Source organism: Halichoerus grypus, chromosome 6, assembly GCF_964656455.1.
Source record: "Halichoerus grypus chromosome 6, mHalGry1.hap1.1, whole genome shotgun sequence".
NCBI lineage: Eukaryota > Metazoa > Chordata > Mammalia > Carnivora > Phocidae > Halichoerus > Halichoerus grypus.
In genome coordinates this window covers 161,144,425-161,169,569 of record NC_135717.1, presented here as the reverse complement: position 1 = coordinate 161,169,569, position 25,145 = coordinate 161,144,425, and the positions used below count along the sequence as shown (strand labels likewise).

Below are 25,145 nucleotides of genomic sequence, written 5' to 3'. Positions count from 1 at the left end.
ATAGTCATTAAATGTGTGAATATGATAAAATATAAACTGAAGTTGAGATTGGGTCAAATTAGAGAAAAACAAGTATTTTAAATCTGCTCTAACTTTTCCTGATTTAGGAGCATAGAAATATATTACCAAGAAATCTGACCTTGAGCTGTTAATTTCATGTTCATCTTCCTTCTTTGTAAATAATAACTACATTAAGTGAGGTCCATGCACCTTCATCTAGGGTCCAGTGTGTAGCAAATGCACATCATTCTCAGCCACTAGGACTCCTGGGTGTGGTCCGTTAAGCCCTGGGAGGATTCACAGAAAGCTTCAGGGTGGTATATGGGGGGAAATGTAGGCTTTCCCTCTGTTTTTTGTAACCTCTAGGGAAAAAGTTGTTTCTTTCTCTTTTTTCTTTCCTCCCCTTCTTTTTCTTCCTCAGGGACTTCAGATCTGAATGTTCTTTTTTTCCTGGGAGAACAGTTTGAAGTCTAGGGCATATACCAAAAAGAAAAATCCTAATTAATTAAAGAAAAATGTCATCTTTATGTCTCTGGGATTGTGGTTTGTATTACCCAGAAATTGAACTTCAAGGATTTTCAGGTGCATTTCAGCTTTTCTGTTTGATCGTATTCTCATTGATGTGTTTTAGTTCTTGAGTTCGGGTATTTTAGATGTATGCTTGGCTTTCCAAATGGAGCATGTTTTCCCCCAGGTTTTGCTTTATTAATATCACTGTAACGAAATCTTTGTATATATATCTTTATCCACATTTCTGAACATTTCCTTAAATTGATTCCTAGAAAGAGAATTACTAGGTCAAAGTGTATGAATATTTTAAAAAGACTCCTGGTACTTATTGCCAACCTGCTTTCTAGGAAGTTCGAACTGATTTCTCCTAAATAGCAAGGGGTGAGGTTGTCCAGTCAGTACCAGCACCAACTCTATGTTCTAATATTAAAAACAAAAAAAGAATGGAAGCCCCCCCCCCCCGGAAAGAATACATACAAATAACGAAAGCAACATAAACACTACTGTAATCTGATGGGAGAAAAATGGCATCTTTTAATTCTTAGCCAAGTAACACATGCTTCTTATAGAAAACAAAGTGAATGAAATACAGTAAAACTATTTGTAATTCATCTTTCAGAGAGACTGAACTGTCTAATTGTTTTAATTCTGTTTATGATTAGAATGGTTGAACATTTACACTTGTCAGCCATTTAATTTGCTCTCTTATGAGATATATCCTTTATCTTTATATTTATTGGATTTTGGATTATTTTTTTATTTTATTTTTTTAAGATTTTATTTATTTATTTGACAGAGAAAGAGAGAGACAGCGAGAGAGGGAACACAAGCAGGGGGAGTGGGAGAGGGAGAAGCAGGCTTCCTGCTGAGCAGGGAGCCCGATGTGGGCCTCGATCCCAGGACCCTGAGATCATGACCCAAGCTGAAGGCAGATGCTTAACAACTGAGCCACCCAGGCACCCCTGGATTCTTTTTTTTAATATTTAGGATATTAGTCCTTTGCTTTTTACTTTAAACTTCTGCCTAATATAACCTTTCCCCTCAGATTATTGTTTTTGATATTTTTGATACACAGATGTTTACAATTTTTATATTGTAGAGGCGCCTGGGTGGCTTAGTCAGTTGAGCTTCCAACTCTTGATTTTGGCTTAGGTCATGATCTCAGGGTTGTGAGATTGAGCCCCGCGTGGGGCTCTGCGCTGGACGTGGAGCCTGCTTAAGATTCTCTCTTTCTCCCTCTGCCCCTCCCCACCCCTGTCTCTTTAAAAAATTTTTTATATTGTAAATCTGTTGATATTTTTCATTTGTGATTTATTGTTATTGTTTTCACATTTGGAATGATGAGATAAATAGTAATCTATGTAGTTTTGCCAACTTTTTAATATTTTTAAAAAAATTTAATTCTTTGATTCACATGGTGTTTGTTTTGCAGTATAGTATAAAGGGAAATCTTCCCTGACCTTCTTTTAATATAGCTAACCAGTGTTGATGTAGTTAGACGAAGAGAGACTGAATATTCCATGTGATGGTACTCAACTATAGCATATTCTGGAGAATAGAGAGTAGTAAGTAGATTACCCACCTTGCTGAAAGTAGGGCACATGAAGGAGAATTTAAGATTGGAAAGATGGTTTAAAGTGTAAATGGAGAATGCCTTTAATTCCAGGTTAAAAAATTAAAATTTGTAGGCGGTAAGAATTTTGAGTGGCTGAATGTGCTTGAAATGAACTTTCAGTTACTAGGATCAACTCAAACTGATCTAACTTAAGCAGAGAAAATTTTTTAAGGAAGAAATTTTATTGGCTTGTGTAATTGAAAAATCAAGAGGTAGTATTAACTTCAAATATAAGTGGATGCAAGTGTGTCATTGGGTGGCTTCTCTGTCTCTTGACCTTGCTCTCTTCTATACTGGTCTTTTTAAAGGTTCTTAGAGATGGCCCTTCACGTCTCCAGTTTTAAATCCTTTTAGATCCAAGTTGGAAGCAAAGAATGCCTCTTCCATGAAATTCCCTTACAAATCCAGACATTTTCCTGACTGGACTCATTGGTTCATTCACTTTGGCCGCAGGGAAAGTGTGATGATGATTGGCCAGAGGGGGTCCTCAGCCTTCTCCAAATGAATTAATGTTGGTGAGGGAATTCAGGTGCTCTTGTTGGCCAGGCCTGGGTCATGTGCTCTCCTCCCGGAGTCAGGAATGGAACCTCCCTGAGGCCATACAGTCTGGGTGTTGGGGAGCAGCGATTTCCCAAAGCGGTGCAGCAGACTGGAGGAATAGTAGCTGTATTAGTCAGCTTAGGCTAGGTTATGCTGCAGTGACCAGCAACACCGAAGTCTCTGTGGCTTACTGTAGACAGCTGTAACCAAATTCGCATTCACACAAAATCTGCTGGGGCCTCGGGCCTTCTGTGTTGCCGTCCATGTTCTAGCCCAGGGTGGCTGTGTTGGGACCAAGCTCTCGTCAGAGTTTTGGCCAGAGTAACAGGGCTGTCTCTCCATTTCTCTGTACTGCTGCATAGTTTTGCTGTCATCATCTGTTAGGTACAAAAGGAATTCACTTTCTAAATTGGTACTCACTCTTGTTTCTGCTTGGGGAAGAAGTACATAACTGATTAGTCAAGGGCCCTTCTTCCATTTATACTTTAGAGTCTACAGTTTAGACAGACTGTCTTTTTGTGAGTGTTTGGCATTCTTTTTCCTCTTGCCTTGTAATGATTCGTGTTTGTTCTCAGCACTTTTTTAAAGTGGTTTTATGGAGCATTGAAATCCCTTTTAAGCTTCCCCTGTTCCTCCTGTTTATTTTGAGTGATGACACATTAAACACCCCAGCCTTTCGGTGGTGATGGTCATGTGATTAATACACCTTGGGCTTTCACCCAGCAGGAGATTCCCGGGCAGCCATTGGAGATGTGCTGTTAGCGATTTTCCATCATAGCAGTGTTCCTTGAGGATCTCACATACTCTTCTCAGGGTGTGGAAAGGGAGGAGACTATTGCCAGCGCTATTCCTAAACATAAACTTCTAATTTCAACAGGCTGTTAGAACGTCCAATGAAAAGATCATTTGTGAAAGCAGAGCTGTTGGTCACTCTGTAAGCAATCCTGCTTCCCTTACTTCATCTGGAGGAGGATGCCGTGTGGTCATATTCAGAAAATAGCATCCTCCGCAGGGGCCCATTGATTATGTAAGGCCAGGAGACCTGTGGTGGCAGATGCCAAATGGCTTGGAGCTACCAGCCTCTCCCCTCCCCAGGACTGGTCTGGTGAACTGTCTGCCTTCAAGTTTTTTAAAATGCTACTGTCTTGTCCTCTGATGTGTCTTATTTGCAAAAGAAAAAGAAAGCCAAAGTAATCATCTCATTGATGTTGACAAAAGAGAACTAATGAAATGGAATCGTTGGTGCATCTTAACTGGATTTTCAGCAGGCTCAGCCCTATCTAGGTTGTCTGGGGGGGATGGGAGAGAAATACCTGCATGCATTTATGAAGTCATTCACTTATTCATACATTTGCCTTTGTTGGCCTGGACGATGTGTGTGGGGATGTAAAGGCTTAGTTTTAAGTTAGTCTAATACAGCAAGTTGCCTGGTGACCGTGAATAGGCTTCAGGGGGCTAGCCTCCCTGAAATTGTCTGCAAAATCTGGAAGGGCATTTTTCTGGGGAGAGGATTCTATAGCTTCCGTTAGGTTCTCAAAGGGATGTAAGCCTTAAAGCTGCAAGGAGCCTTCTCAAATGCTCAGAACCCCTCGTTGTGGCTGGCATAGCTCCTGATTGGAGCTGTCACCCTGAGAAAGCAGTACCTTTTGAGTATTTCACGTGGCCCCTTAGAATGGAAGTGGTAACGTGGTCCATTCCTAGCCAGAAAGAAGTGAGCAGGGGGAAGGGGGAAGCAGTGTAGGCTCTCTGGTGAGCACCGAAATGATGAAGGATCGACTTCATTTTACTGAGGGTAAAATGCACCCTTCTCAAATGCTTGTTGAGTCCCATAATCTTGGAGAAGAGACTTAAGAGCACAGATTCTGGAGCCAGATTTGCCAGGTTTAAGTCTCGGCTCTGCCATTTAGTAGTTGTGTGTACTTCAGCAAATTATGTAATTTCCGTGGTCTCAGATGTCCTCATATATCAAACTGGGATAATACAGTATTTGCATCGTAAGACTGCTGTAAGGATTAAATGAGATAATACAAAGTTCTATGATAGCATGTAGCACGTGGTAGGTGCTTAATAAATATTAGCTCTAATAGTGGAGCCCAGAGGTTGTCCTTAGTCAGATATGGACATATTTTGAGTAGTCAGATATAGACATATTTTGTACCTATCTCCCAAAAAGTCACCTGCTTTTAGCTTTTGCACTTATGAGCTGTTTCAAGTAAATTCACAAACATCATAAAAGATGAAAGAATACAGTCACATAGCCTTTTAGTAAAATAACAGTGGTCAGTCTTCTTGTCACAAAACGTTGCATGGTGAGGTTCCCGCCGTGAGGACTAACTGTGAATATCATGTTTCCTTTTTGTCTTTGGAAATATACTGTACAGTCCTTAATCCTGATTTCATCGGGGATGTGGTGGCTGGAGACCCACAGTTCGTCCAGCCTCGTTAGGCTCCAGGGGCCTCTGTCTGTCCTTTGCATTCATCTTCTGGTTCCTCAACTAACTGGGAAATGTCTCCCTCTGTAGTTTTATTCTTTTTGTCATTATGGGTGGAAAATGAAAAATTATGAATTCTTCACTGTCTTCCACGGGAAAGTAAAAAAAAAAAAAAAAGACTGCGAAGATGGTGTCTTCAGACTTCTTTTATACCTTCCCGAAAATGCTGTGATACGTCGGGCAGCGCACTGAGGAAACGGAAGGATGATGTAGTGGTGACGGACTTCACTCCTGCCCCTGTCTGTGGGGATAGGAGAATACAGTCACGATAGAACGCTAAATGCGGAGAGGACACGAGCCGTGTCCAGCTGTGTAAAACGCACACATAGACAGTATTGTAGCCAGGATGCGAACGGTTTTTTTCTGGGTGAGGCGATATGTGATACTTAAATGTAATTATCTATATGTTTCTCAATTTCTGAAATCTGTAACTAGCATGTATTGTTTTTAAATCATGTTGTGATAATTGAAGCAGAGATTCTTTTTCAGTGAGTTTTATTGAGATACTGTTTACATACTGTACCATTCACCCACTTAAGGTCTCCCATGCGGTGCCTTTCAGTATGTTCACCGCAGCCGTTCAGCCAGCACTCATCATCAGTCTGAGAACGTTGTCATCACCCCAAAGGGGAGGTTCTGTACACATTTAGCCGTCTCTCTGTTTGTCCCCACGCCCTCCAGCCCCTGGCAACCACTCATCTGCCTTCTGCCTCTATGGATTTGTCTCTTCTGGACATTTCAGACGAACGGCCTCACTCCACGTGCGGGCCTTTGTGGCTGGCTTCTCTCACTCAGCGTGAGGTTGTCGAGGCAAAGCTGATCATGCTTGCGCTTTGGTGACTCCTGGCAATCATACTAACCCTTATTTATCACAGGGTAAAATACATCTTTTTGTTTACTTCTAGACTTGGTTCCTTCAATTATGAACAACTTGCTGAATCCAGATGCCATTTTCTCAAACAATGAGATGAGCCTGTCGGACATTGAAATCTATGGCTTCGACTATGATTATACGTTGGTGTTTTATTCAAAGCAGCTCCACACGCTGATATTTAATGCTGCTCGGGACCTTCTCATCAATGAACACCGGGTAAGAGCACAGGGACACTGCAGTCTCCCTCCTCCTTCCCTTAGACGTTGAAGAACAGCGTTGAGCAGACCTGGCCTTGAGCCTGGCACACAGACGTCACTTAGTAAAATGTTGTTAAGTGAACGGGTAGATTTTGTTCCATTCCAGATGACTCCGTCTGGAAGATTTTTTTTAACTACTTTTTTTTGAGGTATGGTTGACATACAAAAAGCTATACATACTTAATGGGTATAACTTGATGAGTTTGGGGGTAAGTAGATACCCATGAAACCGTCACCACCATCAAGGTCATAAACTGTCACCTCCCAAAGTTTCCTCCTGCCCCCTTCATTATTATTGTTATTTGTGCATGTGTGTGTGTGTGTGTGTGGTAAGAACACTTAACTCAGCAGATTTTTGGTAATACAGTATTGTTTGCTATATGTGCTATGCTGTATAATAGAGCTCCAGAACTTGTTTCTCTCACATACCTGGAACTTTGCACGGGAAGATAGTTTTTTTTTTTTTTTTTTAAGAGATCTTTTTATTTGAGAAAGAGAGAGTGAGTGAGCATAAGCAGGGGGGAGTGGCAGAGGGAGACGAGGAAGCAGACTGTTGGGGCTCGATCCCAGGACCCCGAGATCATGACCTGAGCCAAAGGCAGATGCTTAACCAACTGAGCCACCCAGGTGTCCCTGGAAGATAATTGTTTTTTTTAAAAAATCTTTAGATGTCTCTGACAAAAGACTCTCAAGTTATGTGTTAGTGGAGATGGGGCCACAGACTCCGTGCTCTCATTTCTCACCGAGCAGTGACTCAGTTTCTCCCAGAGCTGATGAACTTGGCAGCCTGTTGAGTTCTGGTTAGAAGAAATTCCTCAAATGATAGGCAGTGTTTCACCTTCATCCGTGACTTGAGTTGTTCTTATGTAGAGAACATTTGAATGTCTTCTGATGCATAGTATTGTTGAGGGCTTATAGTAAGGAAGGAAAAAAGAAACACACAGAACCCAACATGCTTTCCCGTAGAAGTTTAAATTCACGTTTCAGGAGCCAGGATGAGAAGCATCGTCAGAGGTCACCTGGACTAATGCCCTTTGAGAACCCTGCAGCATCCTGAGAAGTGCAGCTTGATTGTCTGTCTCAGACAGAATGCATTTACTGCAGGAGGCACTCCTGATTGGGGGTAGAGCTGTTCTGCCCTCCTACAGCTTTCACCACCAATCTCTTCTCTTGTCATTTCTTTCTTCACACGTTCCTTCAGCCTCTCCTAAGTCCCCCGTCCATGCCAGGCCCTGTCGTAGAAGCCGGGAGCGTGAGGATGAGCAGATGAATTATGTGGCCACCTGCTGGAGGCCTGTCCACACATCTGAATGAAAAGCTAGGGATGTGTGGAGGCTGCTTGGAACAACTTTCCCCGCCTGAGGGAATTGGCAAAACAGCAAAGAAGGTGATAGTTCAGCGGAGTCTGGAAGGAGTTTGTCTGCAAAGTTGTGCTGGGGGTGGGCAGACTGGTGGGTCTGGGAGAACTAATGTTTTATCCCTGACTTATCCACTAGAATAATGTTTTATACGACTGGGCTACGTGTCAGGCAGTCCAGCCTTTATGCTGTCCAAGATGTCTCTTTTCCCAGGCTGATCATTCGTAGTTTTTCAGCCATTCTCATTTCGCATCCTTTCTGGTCTTTTATCATCTTAGTTACCCTTCTTCATGTGTGTGCTCTGGTTTATCCCTCTCATATATGAGGCCCTGAACCGAAGATGTTACTACAGGTGGGGTCTGACTAGTGTGGAATAGAGGGAGATCATCACCTCCCTGGTTCTGGGTACCATACCTTTATTAATGCTACCGAAGTTTCCATTAGTTTTGGGTCCTCACCATTTGATGCAATATATTTCCTGATTCCCCTCAGCTTTTGGTTATCAGTGGATTTAATAAGCAACTCAGTTTCTCCTCATTCAAAATGCAGAAATGGCATTTGCCAAAAATAACCTTCCCTTCTGCCACTAAGCCAGCAGCCAGCTTTCTTTAGTTATGGCCACTTTACCACATGTAAACCCGTCTAGCCACCTGGCATCCAGCTGCACTTCTCCATTTGTTCAAGAGACTCTCTTCTCTTCTGTCTAACCCACAGACTTCTCCCTTGACTGTGGCAGTGAAAACAGAATGAGAGCGAGGCGGTCCTGCCCTTGCTGACCTGTCAGCCAGCCTGCACCATCTCTCCACCACCCCACCGGGAGACGGACCTGAAGGGGTGTTGCACTGGTGCTGGCATTCTAGTCCTCGGTCATCTGTGGCATTTGCTGTGACTTTGATATCACTTATAAAATGAAGGTCATTTTATTAACAGCCCCATCTGTTGATTTTCTGCTAAGTGCTAGAAACACAGGTTCCAGAGCCTGGTTGCTGGTGTTCAAATCCTGACTTTCAACACTAACTTCTCAGGGAATCTTGAGAAACTCACCTCATTTCTCTGAGCCTCAGTTTTCTCCTCTGCGAAATGGGCACAATAACCGGACTTTGCTCACAATGGCATTGTCATAATTAAATGAGTTTATATATATAAAGTGCCTGGCAGGTAGAAAACACTTACTAAATGTTAGCTGTGACTAGCATTGTTTCTCAGATGCGTGATAACCCTGCAAATAGCCTCTGTTTTATAGGTGAGGACACTGAGGCTAATGGAAATGAGCCAGTAGCTCAAAGCCGTGAGATCAGTAGGAGGCAGAACCAGGATTTGAACTTAAATCTGTTTCCAGGGTATAAATGTTCTCTCCTTTATGCCTTGTTGTCCCCTGTGGGATTAATAACACCTTTCATTTCCACCCTTTTGTTCATAGGAAAATAAAATATTCATGAAGGTAAAAAATTTACGAAGATAAAAAAATGTATGAAATTTGGGGGAAAAGAGAGATGACATAGGTGGGGAAAAGAAGGTGCAATCATTATCATTAGAAAAGCTTCTGGATTTAAGATCACTGAAATTTCAGTCCCATTATGTCTGTTTGTTGCTTTGATAAAAGAGATCAGTCATAACACTAATTATATCAGGCATATTAATAGAGTCAATTATGCTTATGCAGATTTTTCTCTTGCTCTGATGAAACAAAATAATTCTTCCAAGATGCGTTTAATTTGGTGCCATTTTTCCTGCCAAAGACTAAATGTACTTGTAGAGATGAGAAGACATCTGCTTTTGAGATGCACAGTAATGGAACAGTAAGTTTGCAATTTCGCAGCTTCCCAAAAAGCAAATGTAAAAGTTCTAGCCCCTTCTTAATTACGCTTTTTCTTTCTTTCTTTCTTTCTTTTTTTTTTTTTTTAGAAAAACAAGTTTTTACAAAAATAGAACAAAATATAGGGTCATGATTGTATCTGCATTTCCCTTTCATGGGTCCACCAAGGAACAGAAAGGGAGTGTTAAGAGTTCTCAGTTTCACCCCCTAGATCCACGCCCTCATCAGTCACTGGCATGGACATTCACCCGTTCTCCAAATCCAGAGCCCAACATCAGCCGTGACCCCTCGCATTCTCCTGTATGCCATGTCTGATCTGTCAGCAAACACTATGGGTTCTCGCTCGCTCTTCTTCTTTTAAATATGAACTGGAGAGTTTATTAATTTTTGGAGAGCTGTAGGCTTACAGACAAGTTGCGAAGTTAATACAGAGAATTTCTGTACCTGTATCCCATGCCTCGTTCTCCCTCTTGTTCCCAGTTTACATTACTGTGATCCCTTTATCACAACAAAAGAAGGACATCGATCCATCTTTATTAACTAAAGTCCATACTGGATTCAGATTCCTTTAGTTTTTACCTGATGTTCTTTTCCTGGTCCAGGGTCCCGTCTAGGACACCGCATTACCTTTAGTTGTTATGTCTCCTTAGGCTCGCTCTGGCAGTTTCTCACAATTCCCTAGTTTGTAATGACCGTGACACTTGTGAGGAGTACCAGTCAGGTATTTTTTAGGATGCCCTCTCTTGGGATTTGTCTGACATTTTTCCTGTGATTAGACTGGGGGTTCCGGTGCTATTCTTACCACGTCATGTCAAGGGTACATATTGTCTACATGACTTACCGCTGATGACGGTGGCCTTGATCATGTGGCTGAGCTCTGTATCTAGGGTCTCTGCGGTGTGAAGTTACTCTTCCCCTTTCCATGCTCTACTCTTTGGGAGGAGGTCACTGTGCAGCTGTGAGCTCTCTTTTCACTCATTCACAATGTGTCCTAACTCTGTCCCCCTCTTCCCCACTGCCACCGCTCTGGTCCAGGCCACCATCACCTTCCGACCGTGTGGCGCCTGGACCCAAAACCCCCTTGAGCCCTCCTGGCACGCTTGGAATGACAGAGAAGGCCACCTCTGGTGCTCCCAGGCTCCGCCCCCCCCAGCCCCGCCCTCACTCTGTTGCAGCCACACCAGTGTTCTCGCTGCTCCTTGAATTGCCAGACATTAGTGCCTCGGGCCTCAGCACCTGCATTTCCTCGGCTTGGGAACATCCTTCCCGGCCCCAGGCAGTCTGAGGCCTGGCTCCTCATCTTTTCTGCCCCCCCACCCCAAGATCTCTCAGCTCTTGCACTGCATCTGCTCTGTAGCACTTCTCACTGGGAGGCCTTGTGCTGGGTGTTTGTTTATGGTCTGCCTCCCCAGGGTAGAGTGTAAACTTCTTAGGGGCAGAGACTGCCCGTTCTGCTTGCTGCCATATCCCCAGGCCCTGGCACAAAGTCCACGGTTAAGTGAGAGTGTTGTGCTTGGTGTGGAATCACCCCTTGGATGCAGGTTGCTTTGTCCTCGCTTCACGTTTTGTGAAGATTTCAGAGAATTTTATTTTTATGCTCTCCTGCCCTGCCTCTAATAAGACTCATAATTTAGGCTACTTAAAATATCAAACTGAGACCTCTGAAAAGCCTGTATTTCTAGGCATCTGGACCTCAGGAACTCACGGGCAGTGTTGTGATGTAGAGGTTACTAGCTGTCTCGAGATCTCTGTAACTTGCCGGGAAGGGGGCACGCGGGCCAGCCACAGAGCTGTAGGAATGACCGCACCCTGGGGGCTCCTGGGTCCTCCGCGATGTTCTCCTGTGAGCTCTGCTCGCAGCTGTGAGGGACATTTCTGTAGCACCTTGCTCTTCCTTCATCCCCATACCCCAGCCTGCTCAGATTGTGCTTGGAATGAGAACAAACCCAGGTCCTGAAGGAAACCAGACAGGGCCTAAATGAGAAGATTTTTAATACAAGTCCCCAGTGCAGGTCTGTTTTCTTTTCATACTCTTTGTTCTGCTTTTAGAGACACGAATAATCTTCATGACGCATTGAGTGAGTCACGTTTTTCAGGCTGGTGGAAAGTTTTCTCCACTCTGACGAGTCCAGAAAACCGAGCCATAGGGCACTGGAGAGAAGCATAACCTCCTGGCTGATGGAGCAGCCCTGGCTTCCTTGTCGAGAGATTACCGTGATGGCTGTTCCCAGGGATGGGTGCCGCGCACGTGCGTGTGTGCGCCTGCGTGTGTGTGTGCCTGCGTGCGCCTGCGTGTGTGGGTGCCTGCGTGTGTGTGTGTGCGTGTGTGCGCCTGCGTGTGTGGGTGCCTGCATGTGTGGGTGCGCGTGCATGCGTGTGCCTGCGTGCATGTGTGCGCCTACGTGTGTGTGCCTGCGTGTGTGGGTGCGTGTGCATGCGTGTGCCTGCGTGCGTGCGTGCCTGCGTGCGCCTGCGTGTGTGGGTGCCTGCGTGTGTGTGTGTGCGTGTGTGCGCCTGCGTGTGTGGGTGCCTGCATGTGTGGGTGCGCGTGCATGCGTGTGCCTGTGTGCATGTGTGCGCCTGCGTGTGTGGGTGCGTGTGCATGCGTGTGCCTGCGTGCGTGCGTGCCTGCGTGCGCCTGTGTGCCTGCGTGCGTGCCTGCGTGTGTGTACGCTTGTGTGCGTGCCTGCGTGTGTGTGCAAGCATGCACGTGCGTGTGTGCCTGCGTGTGTGTGCTTGTTTGTGTGCCTGCATGTGTGCGTGCCTGCGTGTGTGTGTGCGAGCGTGCACGTGCGTGTGTGCCTGCGTGTGTGCGCCTGTGTGCCTGCATGTATGTGTGTGCGTGTGTGTGTGCGAGCGTGTGTGCCTGCGTGTGTGTGTTTCTGTGTGTCTGTCTCTCCGTCTATGTTGGAAAGGGGCCCACCGTGAGGACAGTTTTGACTTGGTTGGTTGTATGGGGAAACCATTTAGGGGCAGGAGTGGAACATAGAAATCACCCCAGTCCAACCATTTCATTTTCGATAGGAAGGAAGGGGCCTGGAGGGGTTAAGTGACGGGCCTGAAGTCCTCTGGGAGGGTAGCGGAGGCTAGAAGAGTGGGTCTAAGAGCCCAGGCCCCCCAGTTCCATGTCCAGTAAAGCAGCTCCGTGTCATTGCGCACTTGCTACGTGCTGGAGACTGCCCCACTGCCCGCATGCATCCTTTTTTTTTTTTTTTTAAATTTTTGAAGATTTTATTTTTAAATAATGGCTACACCCAACTTAAAACCCCTAGATCGGGAGTCACAGACTGTACCGACCGATCCAGCCGGGCGCTCCCCGCTTGCAGCCTTTGACTTATCTTCTCTGCTTCCATCTACAGTAGGACTTTTGGCATCCTTTGGAGATGAGAAAACCGATGCTCAGAGAGACAGTGACCAAGATCACCCAGCTAGCACATAGTAGGACACCCAGCTAGCACATAGTAGGACTGGGATTCGATGCCCGGTCCTGCATCCCTGGGGCCTGTTCTTGGTGACGACAGTGTTCCGTGAGGCCCTTTCAGCTGCCTCTGTCCATTCTCCACGTCTCCCGTAATCTCTGGACCCCTTGGAAATGCTTTGTGTCTATCAGGAGTGGCTTCCCAAGACCACACAGCCCTGGGGCCCACGGGTGGGCACACGGCCGTGTCTCACTGTGCGGTCGGTGTCCTGCAGGGGAGTCCAGACAGGCCTTGTTCAAAGCAGGAGCCGCTAGACTTTCCAGCAGTGCGAGTTCGGTGTGTACGCTCTCTCGCTCTTACTCACGGCGGCCGGCCCTGCCCTTGTCACCATGGATCCTCCGAGAAACTCACTGGGCCCTCGGAGGCCGCAGGTCCCGCCATCACAGGAGGCGAGGAGTGTCCAGTATGGTGGCTCAGGGTTTGTTCAGAGTGGATTGCAGGGAGTTGGGGTAGACTTGGGTGTGACATGGACCCGGATTCAAGTACTGGCCCAACCATTGTTTATCTTTGTGAGCTTGGGCAGGTTCCTCGACTCTACTTCTCAGATGATTCAGCAGTCCAAGGGACATGAGATGCCCTGCCTCCTCCATGAGGAGTACATAGAATAAAGTCCAGAACAGTGTGTGGCCCATGACTCAGTGAAAGCACCCCTCTCAGGAGCATTTAAATATCTCCCCCATGTCCTACATCCTTCTCCTCACTCCCAAGTTTGGGAGAAGCTTCCAGAGGTGTGCAGACCCATGGCCTCGCTTCAGGAGGCGGGACCGTGGTGCTGTGTGTGGGGTTCTGGGGATGTGTGTGTGAAGGCTGTTCGTAAAAATGCAGAACTGTACACGGTGTTCAGGATTCTTGGAAACGCCCCTGAGTGGAAATAGCATTTGGTGATTTCTTGGCATGCGCTGCAGGTGTTAGATAAATGAGCTCGGATGTGACATTTGAGTCAGCACTCTATGCAGCTTGAACACTTGCTGCGTGCCATTCAGCCTGGTGGAAGCAGGAAATGTTTCCACACAAACGTAACCCTGGCCATGGAAAGTTAGTGCTGTTGTGCAAAGAGGTTGTGCGCCTCTTGATAGCTGTCTAGGCTTTTTTTTTTTTAAGTGGGGAGGGGCAGAGGGAGAGGGAGAGAATCTCAAGCAGGCTCCACACCCAGCACGGAAGCCGACGTGGGGCTTGATCTCACAACCCCGAGATCATTACCTGAGCTGAAACCAAAAGCTGGACGCTTAACCGACTGAGGCGCCCCCAGCTGTCCAGATTTTTACTTAAGCAGTTTACATTGTAACTGGAAGGAAGATCCTGGTGCCACAGCTTCTCTAGACTCAGGAATTTACTCTTCTTTCCTACAGGTCTGTACTCCAAGGGCGGAGGGGAGTGGGGAGAGCAGGGGAAGAGGTCCAGGCCTGATTCCCTGCCCACCACATCGCAGCTGTGTGGCCCGGCCACCCTGTCTCTGTCAGTGCCTCTGGTGCCCCATCTGTAAAATGGGAACGGGAGGGCCTGCCTGCGGTAGCAGCAGACGCGGTGCTCGGTACCTCGGTGCTCCCGGGGGGTAGCCCGTGTTCTAATGCTGAGATTTGGGGGGAGGGGAGGATGTGGGTGCCTAGTCTAGTAGATAGGAACAGGGCTGGGATTTTTGCATAGTTTGAGGAATGGTTTGGTAATAGGAGCTACCAGGGGAGCCAAGCTGCCTCCGAAAGTCACGCATGTTCTGAGTCAGAGTGCTGGAGCAGTAACTGGCTACCACATGCTGAGAAAGGGCCCTCTCGGCCCAAGTGGGAGGGAGGCCGTACCTGACAACAGGGAGGTCCTTCCACCTGGGGCGGGGGGGTGAGCAGCGGCCGACTATCTGGATGAGAAAAGCAATGAAAGCTATATGGAGGGGACCCCCCCCTTTGAAAAGTTTTCAGCTTGGTCTCTTCATGAAACCTGGCAGTGGGGCCACGCTGGGGGTCGGTACATTGAGGTGCTCATATCTGAGCTGAATGGATGGTTGGTAATGTGTTGGGGAAAGTCACCCTTCTAAGAGAGGGGATGCTCCAGTTCCTCTTCATGAGCCGCCTTAAATACAGTAGGAGGAGGCGAAGTCTTGGAGGTGGAAGCAGATGTATTTCTGGGCTCCTAGGAGATAGAGGGGTCCGGGGGCAGAGGGAAGGTTGGACGGGGGTAGTGAAGACGAGAGAAGCTGGGGCCGGGGGTGAGACCTTACCTGTGCTTGGGCAGATGAACAGGAGTGGGGTGGAGGGAGGGCTCTGTGACCAAGAGGTCCTTGGTCCAGAAGCAGAGGGCTAAGCTGTGGTCTGTCCTCACCCCATCTTCCCACCAAAGTGTGTCAGCCACCTCAGCTTTTGTACAGGGACCAAATCTGGACACGATCTGAACTTAGTACATTGTTAGGTAAAAATGCTGCCTTTCTTCTTTCTTAGTATCCGGTGGAAATCAAGAAGTATGAGTATGACCCAAATTTTGCAATTCGTGGACTTCATTATGATGTGCAGCGGGTAGGTTTCATCGTCGTGTTTTTCTACAGTTTAATGGTGTTTGGGAATAATGTCCTCTCGGTGCTTTTCTTTGCTGGACACAGAAGTTGATTTTAAATTCTATTCCTTGGGGCTGCAGAACTGAATTATTAAAAAACATGTTTGGAGAAAGTCTTTTGCAAAAGACTATTAGAAAAAAATGAATGCATTTAGCTATTTGGAAGATACTCTTTATTTCTAGAAATCGTTTTTGGTGTTTTGAGGAGTCAATTGTCATATTGTTTTTGCAGATCAGTCATTTCCTTAACAGACTGCACAGTGTTTTGTTTTTTTTTTTTTAAGATTTTATTTATTGAGAGAGCAAGCGAGTGAGAGAGGGAGAGGATGAGCAAGGGGGAGTGGGAGAGGGAAAAGCAGACTCCCCACTGAGCAGGGAGCTTGATGTGGGGCTGGATCCCAGGACCTTGAGATCATGACCTGAGCCAAAGGCAGATGCTTAACCGACTGAGCCCCCCAGGTGCCCCCACAGTGCTCTAATCAACAGGCAAACCTGTTGGACACATACAGTGTGCTTCTTTGCCGCATCAACCTGGTGCTGCTAGGGTTTGTAATGACACCTGAAATTCTCATTAAATACGCAGCTTGCTGTGCATTCTTCACCTGTGTGTGTGTATGTGTTTATGTTTTTGAAGGCAGTATTGATGAAGATTGATGCTTTTCATTACATCCAGTTGGGAACCGTGTACAGGTAAGAGTAAGAGGAGGTAAATTTAATTCACTCATAGTAACGAAGTGGCTTTGGGTGACAGACCTAAGACCCATTGACTGCTTAGTTATGAAGAGTTGTAGTGTGTGTATTTGTGATTTATTCACTATTCATTCAAGAACATTTATTGGGGCCTGTTATGCCAGACCCGAAGGGTTTGGCTTACACGGATGCCCCAAGGAGCTTGGAGTGTAGGTTGGAAGCCACATAAATTAATCAGACTGCAGTCCATAGGGATCAAGGTGATGATGGTGTTTAGACCATTAGGGGGCGCTCTGGGGAGGTTCTAGGGGAGGACGGGCTCTCTAGAGGTGCCTGTCTGCCGCTGAGTGAGGGTCCTGGAGCCGAGGTTTTGGGTGGGGAGGGAGGCTGGGGTGAGGCAGCGGATTCTTGTTCCCACCATGGCAGTTGAGTAGTTCAGATATTAAGACCCCCCTCCCATTTATTAGAATTAGTAGAAGCACTTAGCTCAGTCCAAAATCTTTGTCACTTTGAAAATGAAGGATTTTGCCTTTTCTAATCCTTGAATTTGGGGGAGGATTTAGGAGTATGGTCATTATACCTTAAAAAAAGAGATGTGCCTATCTTAGGTTCTTCTTTCACAAACTATTTATTAAAATTAATGTTTTTTATCCAAGTTAAACATGCACACAGTTCCGATCAGATAGTGCTGAGAGTGTCGTGGCAGCCCTCTGTCCTCCTCCCCATCCAAGCCCTTTACACTCTTCATTTTTTTTCTTCACATTTTTCTTCCTATCTCTTTTTCCTTTTTTTTTTTTTTTTTTAAGATTTTTAATTTATTTATTTGACAGATAGATAGAGAGCACAAGTAGGCAGAGCAGCAGGCAGAGCAGCAGGCAGAGGGAGAGGGAGAAGCACCCCAGGTGCCCCTTTTCTTTCTATTTCTAAATAATGTGCTCATACTTCTGTTTCCTAATTTATTAATTCTGGACGTTGTCTCTGCCATGGGACAGGACTTGGTGCGCGCACAAGCCCCCGCTTCTCTGGGCTCGTTCTTCGAGCCTCGTGTGGATCTGTGTCTGCGTGTTTCTCCATCCTCGGTCATTGTTTGCATCCTGACTCTGCAAGTCATGTTCCCTCTTACGCCATGTCGTGCACTGTGACTGCTTTCTTCTGTGTACAGTGCTTGCTTTTTCTTAGATTTAATAATAACATCACTTTTTATCTGCTTTGTTTTCTGTAGAGGTGTCCCTAGTTTTTTCTAAATCCTCCATCACCAATATCATCCATGTATTTATTTCCCAACAATTCAAATGTTTTAGATACTCTTATCAGTTACTTTTGTGTTTAATTGACTACCCCTTCTGCTCTGACCTTCTCTGATGGCTCATCCTGGGGCTTGGGTTTGCCTCTCTCTCTGTTCCCTGATGCCCATCTTTTCCTCTCTTTGGCTTTACTCCCTCGTTCTGCTTTAGCATATCCTCCAGGAGCTCCCCGGTGCCTCGCAGAGCTGAGCCTTTCTGGGGGCTCTGGCCGCTAATCAGTTCTTCGCGTTGGTGTCCCCATGCAGGCCCCTATTCTCAGCTTGCTAAGCCAGGAGCCTCCTTTTCATCTGCTATTTGTCTTCCACGAACATGTTGAAATGTCTTGTCTACTGATGTCTTTGCTCTCATATCCTTTTACTTTTTGAGTAGTTTATTCTTTTTTATTTTTATTTTTTTGAGCGAGAGAATGTGCATGTGCAAGTGGGGTGGGGAACAGCAGAGGGAGAGGGAGGGAGAGGATCCCAAGCAGGCTCCACACCCAGCACGGAACCCACGAGGGTCTGAGTCTCATGACCCTGAGATCATGACCTGAGCTGAAATCAAGAGTCAGGTGCTCAACTGACCGAGCCCTCTAGGTGCCGCTGAGTAGTTTATTCTTTTGCTATCATTTTAATGGTGTTTCAGGAGGGAGAAGAGATGCTGGTGTTGATGAAAATAATAGTAGTAACAATAAATAGCAACGAGCAAATGCGAAGTCTTGCTACAGCACAGACAGTGTCATAAGGGTTTTATTTGGGTTCACTTATTTGATCCTTGAAATAACCTTATGAGGTAGGTACTGGTATTAGTCCCAGAGATGTTAAGTGACTTGTCCAAGGCCACACAGAAGTGGAATTCAGACCCAGGTTGTCTGGCTCTGAGCCTGTGCCTTTGACCTATATGCCCCATGGTTTTCATGAACGGATTAGGTTAAGGAAATCCTTCACCAGATCTTTCAGATCTGTCCCTCCGTCTCTGTTCCTGCCATCAGCTCCCTGGCTCAGAAACTTAATCCTTTTCTCTTGGGCTCTTGTAGTTTTCTGCAGTGTGGTCTGTCCTGGACATTGTTGCTGGACTGATTCATCTAAAGCATTGCCCTCAACAGTCTCTCTTCTGAAATCCTGGCTAGCTCCCACTGCCTGGAGAATGGAGCCCAAACCTCTTAGGTTTTCCACCAGCCTTCTCTAAACCCGTATCCTACTCTTCTTCCACACACAGCTCTTTCACCTCCTGATTAGTTACGACTCTTGGTTACAAGTGACTGAAACCCGACTCAGACTGGGTTAACCAGAAACACAGCATTAGCTCACCTGTTGTGCAATCCAAGGGACAGTGCCAGATTGCAGGCGTGGCTGGCTCCAGGGGCCAAATTGATGTTGTCAGAACTCTTTCCATCTGTTGGCTCTCTCCCTCTGGGTTTGCTCCAGGCAGGTCCCTCCACATGGAGACCCCTGGTGACACCCCTGGCCCCAGGTCAACAGGAGCAGGGGACGGTCTCTTCCCAGCAGTTACAGCCAGTCTTGGCATGCAAGAGGCAGGTGCACATAGCACATATATTCCTCTCCTCCGAGGTCTCCTTTCCTGCTGCTCGCTATCTGCTCATGCTGGTGTCTTCTACCAGGGTGCAGTTTTCCTTCCTCGCTGCTTCTTGAAATCTCATCCACCCTTCCTTCAAGGCTGACTGGTGCTGAGGCCTCACCCCCCGCCCCCCCTCAGCCCGACATGGTCTTTCCTTCTTCTTCTCAGACCATGTAGTCCTACAGCTCCTAACTGTCTTGTTTCTTCTTCTGTAGGTCAGTTGTCCACCATGTTAGGGAGTATGGAGAGGGCTAGGTGGGAGAAGCCAGCAGAGGCATTTGAAGGAGAGGGAGCATCGGGTTTAGGTCCTGGGAAGGTCGCTGTGGCCGCAGCGCTGAGGGATGTGGTGGGCTGAGGCAGCATGGGTGCATGTATGGGCTCCGGAGTCACACTTCCTCAGCGTGGACCCTGCCTCACTGCTTTCGTGTGTGTGGCCTTGAGCCACTTCTTGACCATCTCAAAGCCTTGGTTTGTTCCTCTGTAGAATTGGCGTGATTCCCCTGGCTGTCCCAGGGGTGCTTGTTGGGTAGACCAGAGTGTGCCCCGGGCAGTAGAGACACGAAGAGTGTCCCTGCTCTTGCCTTTCCCTGAAAAGCGGAAAGGCCTTGGCAGGGCAGAATGCCCTCTCCTCAGCCTTGCCCATTTCTGAGACCTGCCGTGGGTCCCCAGCTCCTATATCAGGTTGAATTTTGTGTTGTGGGCCGTGGGAGCGAATGCCACAGGCCAGAGGGGGAGGCAGACTGGCTCTCACTACAGTCCCATTTGGTACCCACAGTTCAAGTTCTGGCTAGGGACCTGGGGAAAAGCTACGCTTGTTCTCATCACACCAGCAAAGCTTTGCTAGCGCCTGCCACGTACTCTTCTGTATATAGTAGCTCATCTGATCTTCTCAGTTATGCCAGGAGGCAGACACTATTATTGTTCCCCATTTTAAAAATGACACTGAGACCCGAAGAGGTTCTATTGCTTGTCCAGGTAATATCCCTACTAATTAAGGAAGCTGAACCCCGGGCAGACACTTGCGGATTTGTGCTCTTTTTTTTTAAATTTTTTTTTTAAGATTTTATTTATTTGCGAGAGAGAGAATGAGAGACAGAGAGCATGAGAGGGAGGAGGGTCAGAGGGAGAAGCAGACTCCCTGCTGAGCAGGGAGCCTGATGTGGGACTCGATCCCGGGACTCCAGGATCATGACCTGAGCCGAAGGCAGTCGCTTAACCAACTGAGCCACCCAGGCGCCCGCGGATTTGTGCTCCTAACCTTTATATTTCTCACAACCTCACGGGGCCACATCAAGTAGTTTGCATTTTGATCCTCGCACTGGTTGAGGCTGCCCCCGGGTGCGGCTGGCCGTGCCCCAGAGCCTGGGGCCGCTGTCCTGTGGGGTGCTGTCCCTGTCGGAGCCGCCTCCTGCCGAATCCAGGTCGCTGCAGCCCACTCATCTCACCACTGCTTTTGAGCTGACATTCAGTAGTTACTGGGGCAGCTTGGGAGGCTGTGAACCTGGCAGGGCCTAGTGTGGGAGCAGGAAAATGACTCACCCAGCAGAGTTCTTTCATTTTTTTAATAATTTCTTTCTAAGTGTTAGAGTCTTAGGCAGGTGCACATCTGAGCAGGAGCTCTGCCTCAAGGTCACCGCCCAGAATGATCGGCTGAATGATAAAGGGAAGTGCAAGGCCTCCTTTGTTTTCACAGGCTGGAAGTTGTAGCAAGTTAATGAAGATGGGGGGGGGGTGTGGGCAAAATACTAATGAATCCCCTTGGGTATTTTTGAAAGTTATATGAGGGCGGAGAACAGAGGAAAGAGGCTGAAATTATATTTCATATATATATATATGTATATTGATATACATATCAAATATAAATTATATTTTATATTTGTGGTTTTATAAGCAGCCTGTTTGTATTAGTAACTGAGACTCTCAGGGCATTATTCATACTCCCACTGTAGGTAGCACTGGGTGGACTTCCCATCATCCATTCTGTGGTCTCCTCACCACTGGTGCCTTGTTTCCCAAGCACCTTCCCCACAGAAGCGGCTGGGGAACTGACGTTCTTCTTCGTGACTCTCTAGAGGGGGCAGTGCTAGGTGAGGAAATATGAGAGCATTAAATCCCTGGTGAGAGCACCTGCTCAGAGCGCTGGCGGCGGCGCGGCGGCAGAGGTGAAAGCCAGGTTGCTCTTCGCTCTGACTCCCAAAATTTATTTTCCTCTTTGTGGAGAAGCTGGATTCGTTTGCAGATTCTGTCGTGGCTCCCGGAGGCAGGCAGTTGGCAGATGTTACCCTGGCTTTTTATAGATGAGGAAACTGGCCTTGAGTGTCACGTCGCATTTGGGGTCATCCCTCTTGGAGATGGCACCCAGGCTTCCTGCCTTGTGTCACAGGGTTTAGTCCACCCGAGCCTCATGTGTGGCCTTTCCTGCCTCACCGCTGACCTTTTTAGGAGTGAGTATCAGAGGGCAGGAGGATGATAGAGACAAAGCTAGCCTTTCCGTCCCTAATCTATTAAAAACATAAAACATAAAAACGGAAACCTAAACCCACCCCCAAAGCAAACCCTGCTCCCAAAGCAAAGGAAGGCCTTGTACCTTGTACCTTGTACCTTGTACCTGTGTGACATTAGTGGTTGAGGAGCCTGGGCCCCTAGAGCCAGAAAGCCTGGGGTCTGGTCCTGTCCCACCACTTCCTACTTTGGTGACCTCGGGTAAGATACGTGACCTTTCTGGGCCTCAGTTGCCTCTGCTGGGAAATGGGAAAATGTTAGTGCTTCCCTCCTAGGATTGCTGAGAAGTAAGTGAATGACCGTGTGGAATTCGCACCTGCCAGCTCTAGTACGTGTTGTTTTTCCTGCCCTTATTACCCACAGAATGCTGCTGGTGGTGGTGGTGGTGGTAGGAGTAGTGGCTTCTTGCCTGTCACTTGTAGCAGTTACCCGTGGCACATCTCACCTCCTTGTGACAGTGGCATCTTGCCCCGGGGCTGAAAAATCCCAGCAGTTGCCAGAGGTCTGAAGTCACTGCTCTCACTAGTTGAGTCTAACTGCACTGCCTGTGATTTTTCCAGAGGCCTCAGTGTTGTCCCCGATGAAGAAGTCATTGAAATGTATGAGGGGTCCCACGTGCCCCTGGAACAGATGAGCGACTTTTATGGAAAGGTAATGAGAGATTATTTATTTAAAGCAGCTTGTCAACAGACATGTCCTGGTAGATTTATGATCTCTCTGAGTGCTCCTGTGGAACTGACAAGGGCATTTGGGACTGTTTCGAGAGGCCCTGGATTTAAGAGAGGCTAGTATGTTGGCATCTCTCCTAGGCCCTTCATGGGTCCCCTTTCTTAGCTCTTTCCTCCCTATCTGATGAAGGTTCTTTATACCTTCCTTGCACCCGCCCCTGTCTACAACCCCCCACCCCAGGCATGTCCCCACTTTCTGGATGAAGTCAGGGCAGCTGTGGTTGTCTTCCCTGAGATCGAGGACAGCAGGTCACCCTGTGCTTGGAGGGAAGCCTCTGCTTCTCTGACTTTTGTGGTTCTCTTTGCTTTCTGAATTTTTGCTCGTCTTATTAGGTGCGCTCTTATTTGCACTGTCAAAATGCACTGGAAGATGCCCGGTCACCTGGTAAACTTAGGCTTACTAATTGCAGGCATTCAGAGAAAGGCTCTTTTTCAGGCTCACATATGGCTGCGTGGGGGCACTCACATTCAGGAGAGTTATGTGTCTTTTTATGCCATTCCATGGGCAGTAGTCTACTTGCCGGCTTTCCTCTGTGTTTGATGGGAGAGTGTGAGCTGGAAGTTAGAGCTCACAGGAGCATGAAGAAGTGGTTAGATTTTTTGGGGGTGGAAATCAGGACATTTCCTTGGATATCCCAGTTGTGCGTAGAGTACATCATCAGCTGTGCCAGGAACGATAAGAAATAAGGCGAATGCTTCTACTTTGTTATTGTTAGAATTGTCCTTTTCTTGGGGAGAGGGATCCAGATGTTGATGACCAGAATCCCCCTGGGTAAATGTTAAGTCTGGCTTTGCTGTGGTGTTGGTCTCTGTTTCTGACGCTCTCCTCCCTGCCTGCAGAGTTCTCATGGAAACACCATGAAGCAGTTCATGGACATCTTCTCCCTGCCGGAGATGTCCCTCCTCTCCTGCGTGAATGAATACTTCCTTAAGAACAATATTGACTATGAACCTGTCCATCTGTACAAAGATGTCAAGGTGAGAGGTGGTGGTCCACGTCTCCCAGAGGGTTTTAGCAGAAGGGACAGCATCGTTAGCCTCCTTGGGTTAGGTATTTGAAATAGTCCTTTGCCTGGGATCTCTTTTATTTATGGTTTTACCCTGAAAATTATTAAGAAAGTTCTTATGTTAAGAAGATCTGGAAGAAGCTGGAAATCAGTTAAGGAAGAAGGCGCTCATACTGTTATCTGGATTTCTAATTCTTCCTGACCAAAGGCCAGGGCCAGTGCATCTGGTCAGAGGGGTGGGTGGTGGCTGAGGTCTAGCCTGACCCAGCTCACCCCTGAGCCTGCCTGCAGAGGGGGTGACTTCACACGCAGGCTGCAGCCCGTGCAACTGCAGTTGCCCAGAGCGGGCCTCTCTCTTGTACGCGGAGGTTCCATGTAGGCCTTCCCAGCCCTGCAAAAGCTGTGTGAAAACCCAGTTGGAGAGGGTTATAGACAGCTGTGAAACTTACATGCATATATACGTACATCATTTATGTAGCTTTGTATTTATATATGTTGATTTATGTTCGCATGTGTTTACATATATTTTTTAAGCTTTCTGAACTTTTTTCAGTACTTAAAAATATGTTCATGTATTAACATATACTTATACATATATCATATACATATGTTTATAAGTATGTATTTCTATGTATATATTTATATATGTAATATATATTTAATAAGCACTAATATTTTTAAGAGATCTGTATTTATGTACTACAATGTTTTTATTATATCCTTATGACTAATTTTAAATTTCGACTGCTTTAAATCATGGGTTTTAGGAAGATGAAGAATGAATTCTAGTTTCTCAGCATTAGTCTGGTATGATTTGAACTAAAGTTAAATATTTAGTTTCTGTTCTCCTTTTTATGTGCACAAATGCTTTATCTTTAAGAATTTTAAGTATCACTTTTAGTAAAAGATAAATAAAAGAACCACTTGTAGTTATATAACCCTTGCAGTCATGAGGAGAGATGTCTATCTGATACCACCAATGGAGAGCCCTGAGGTATATTCCAGGCACTGTTTTTCTGAGTGCTTTCTGCACATTAATTCATTAAATCCTCACAACCATGCCTGGAGGTAGGTACTATTATTACTCTCATTTTACAGATAAAGAAACTGAGGCACAGAGAGGTTGAGTCACTTGCCCAGAGTCACACAGCTAGTAATGGCAGAGCCTAGATTTCCAGCCAGGAAGTTTGGCTTCGGCTTGCTCTGAATCCCTGCCTTCTGCCGATGTGAAGCCTGTGCTGGAAGGTGGCCGAGGTTGAGTTTGTAGTCCAGAGGCGCTCACTCTTGATAGAAATCTCCTACCAGTTTTCTAAGGCTTATGGCCCAGTTTTGCCTGCAGCCCAGTCCCCTGCTGTAGGCTCCAGAAAGTTTCTGTGTGCCTCCAGGAGAGCCACCTCTATGGTGGACCTGCTTAGTGCCCCCTGAGAGTGGGGCTGCACTCTGACACCTGCCAGGCATCAGGCCGCCACAGCCTGTGGCCTGTGAGGGGCTCGCGGCCTCCTCTTCCTCGTGTCTGCCTGAGTTAGCATCTCACTGACCACTCCTCGCCTCGCTGAATGGAAGAGCCTGTCATTGGTCTCGGCCTCTTTCTCTGGAGTAGAGAACCCGCTCTTGGGGTCTAGGGAGGGGTGCAAAGATGAAAAAAGCAATAATTCCCTTTGTCCAGATGCCCTGGAATCATCTGTTCATGATACTGCATAGAAATTGCCATTTACCATGTGGAATTTTATTCAGAATTGTTCACACAAGTTATGTCCCCCCAGTGACCCTTCTGAAAACTGCCACTGTTGCCATGGAAACCTAAGTGTTGGTCGCCTGTGTGAAATGGCCCAGCACTGGGATTTCATTTGGTGCTCGGACGGCCAGGCCTCTAAAGGC

At 46.8% G+C, this 25,145-nt stretch overlaps 1 protein-coding gene across 3 annotated transcripts in view; it reads left to right on the top strand.

The window, feature by feature from the left end:
- The window catches only part of NT5DC3 (5'-nucleotidase domain containing 3), a 56,604-nt gene that overhangs the window by 11,117 nt on the left and 20,342 nt on the right, over window positions 1–25,145 (top strand). For all 3 annotated transcript variants that reach the window (XM_036103130.2, XM_078076487.1, XM_078076489.1), the window contains exons 2-6: window positions 6,063–6,247; window positions 15,368–15,442; window positions 16,114–16,169; window positions 22,093–22,183; window positions 23,101–23,238. In XM_036103130.2, the coding sequence (XP_035959023.2) occupies window positions 6,063–6,247; window positions 15,368–15,442; window positions 16,114–16,169; window positions 22,093–22,183; window positions 23,101–23,238 (545 nt within the window). The remainder of the gene's footprint in view (window positions 1–6,062; window positions 6,248–15,367; window positions 15,443–16,113; window positions 16,170–22,092; window positions 22,184–23,100; window positions 23,239–25,145) is intronic.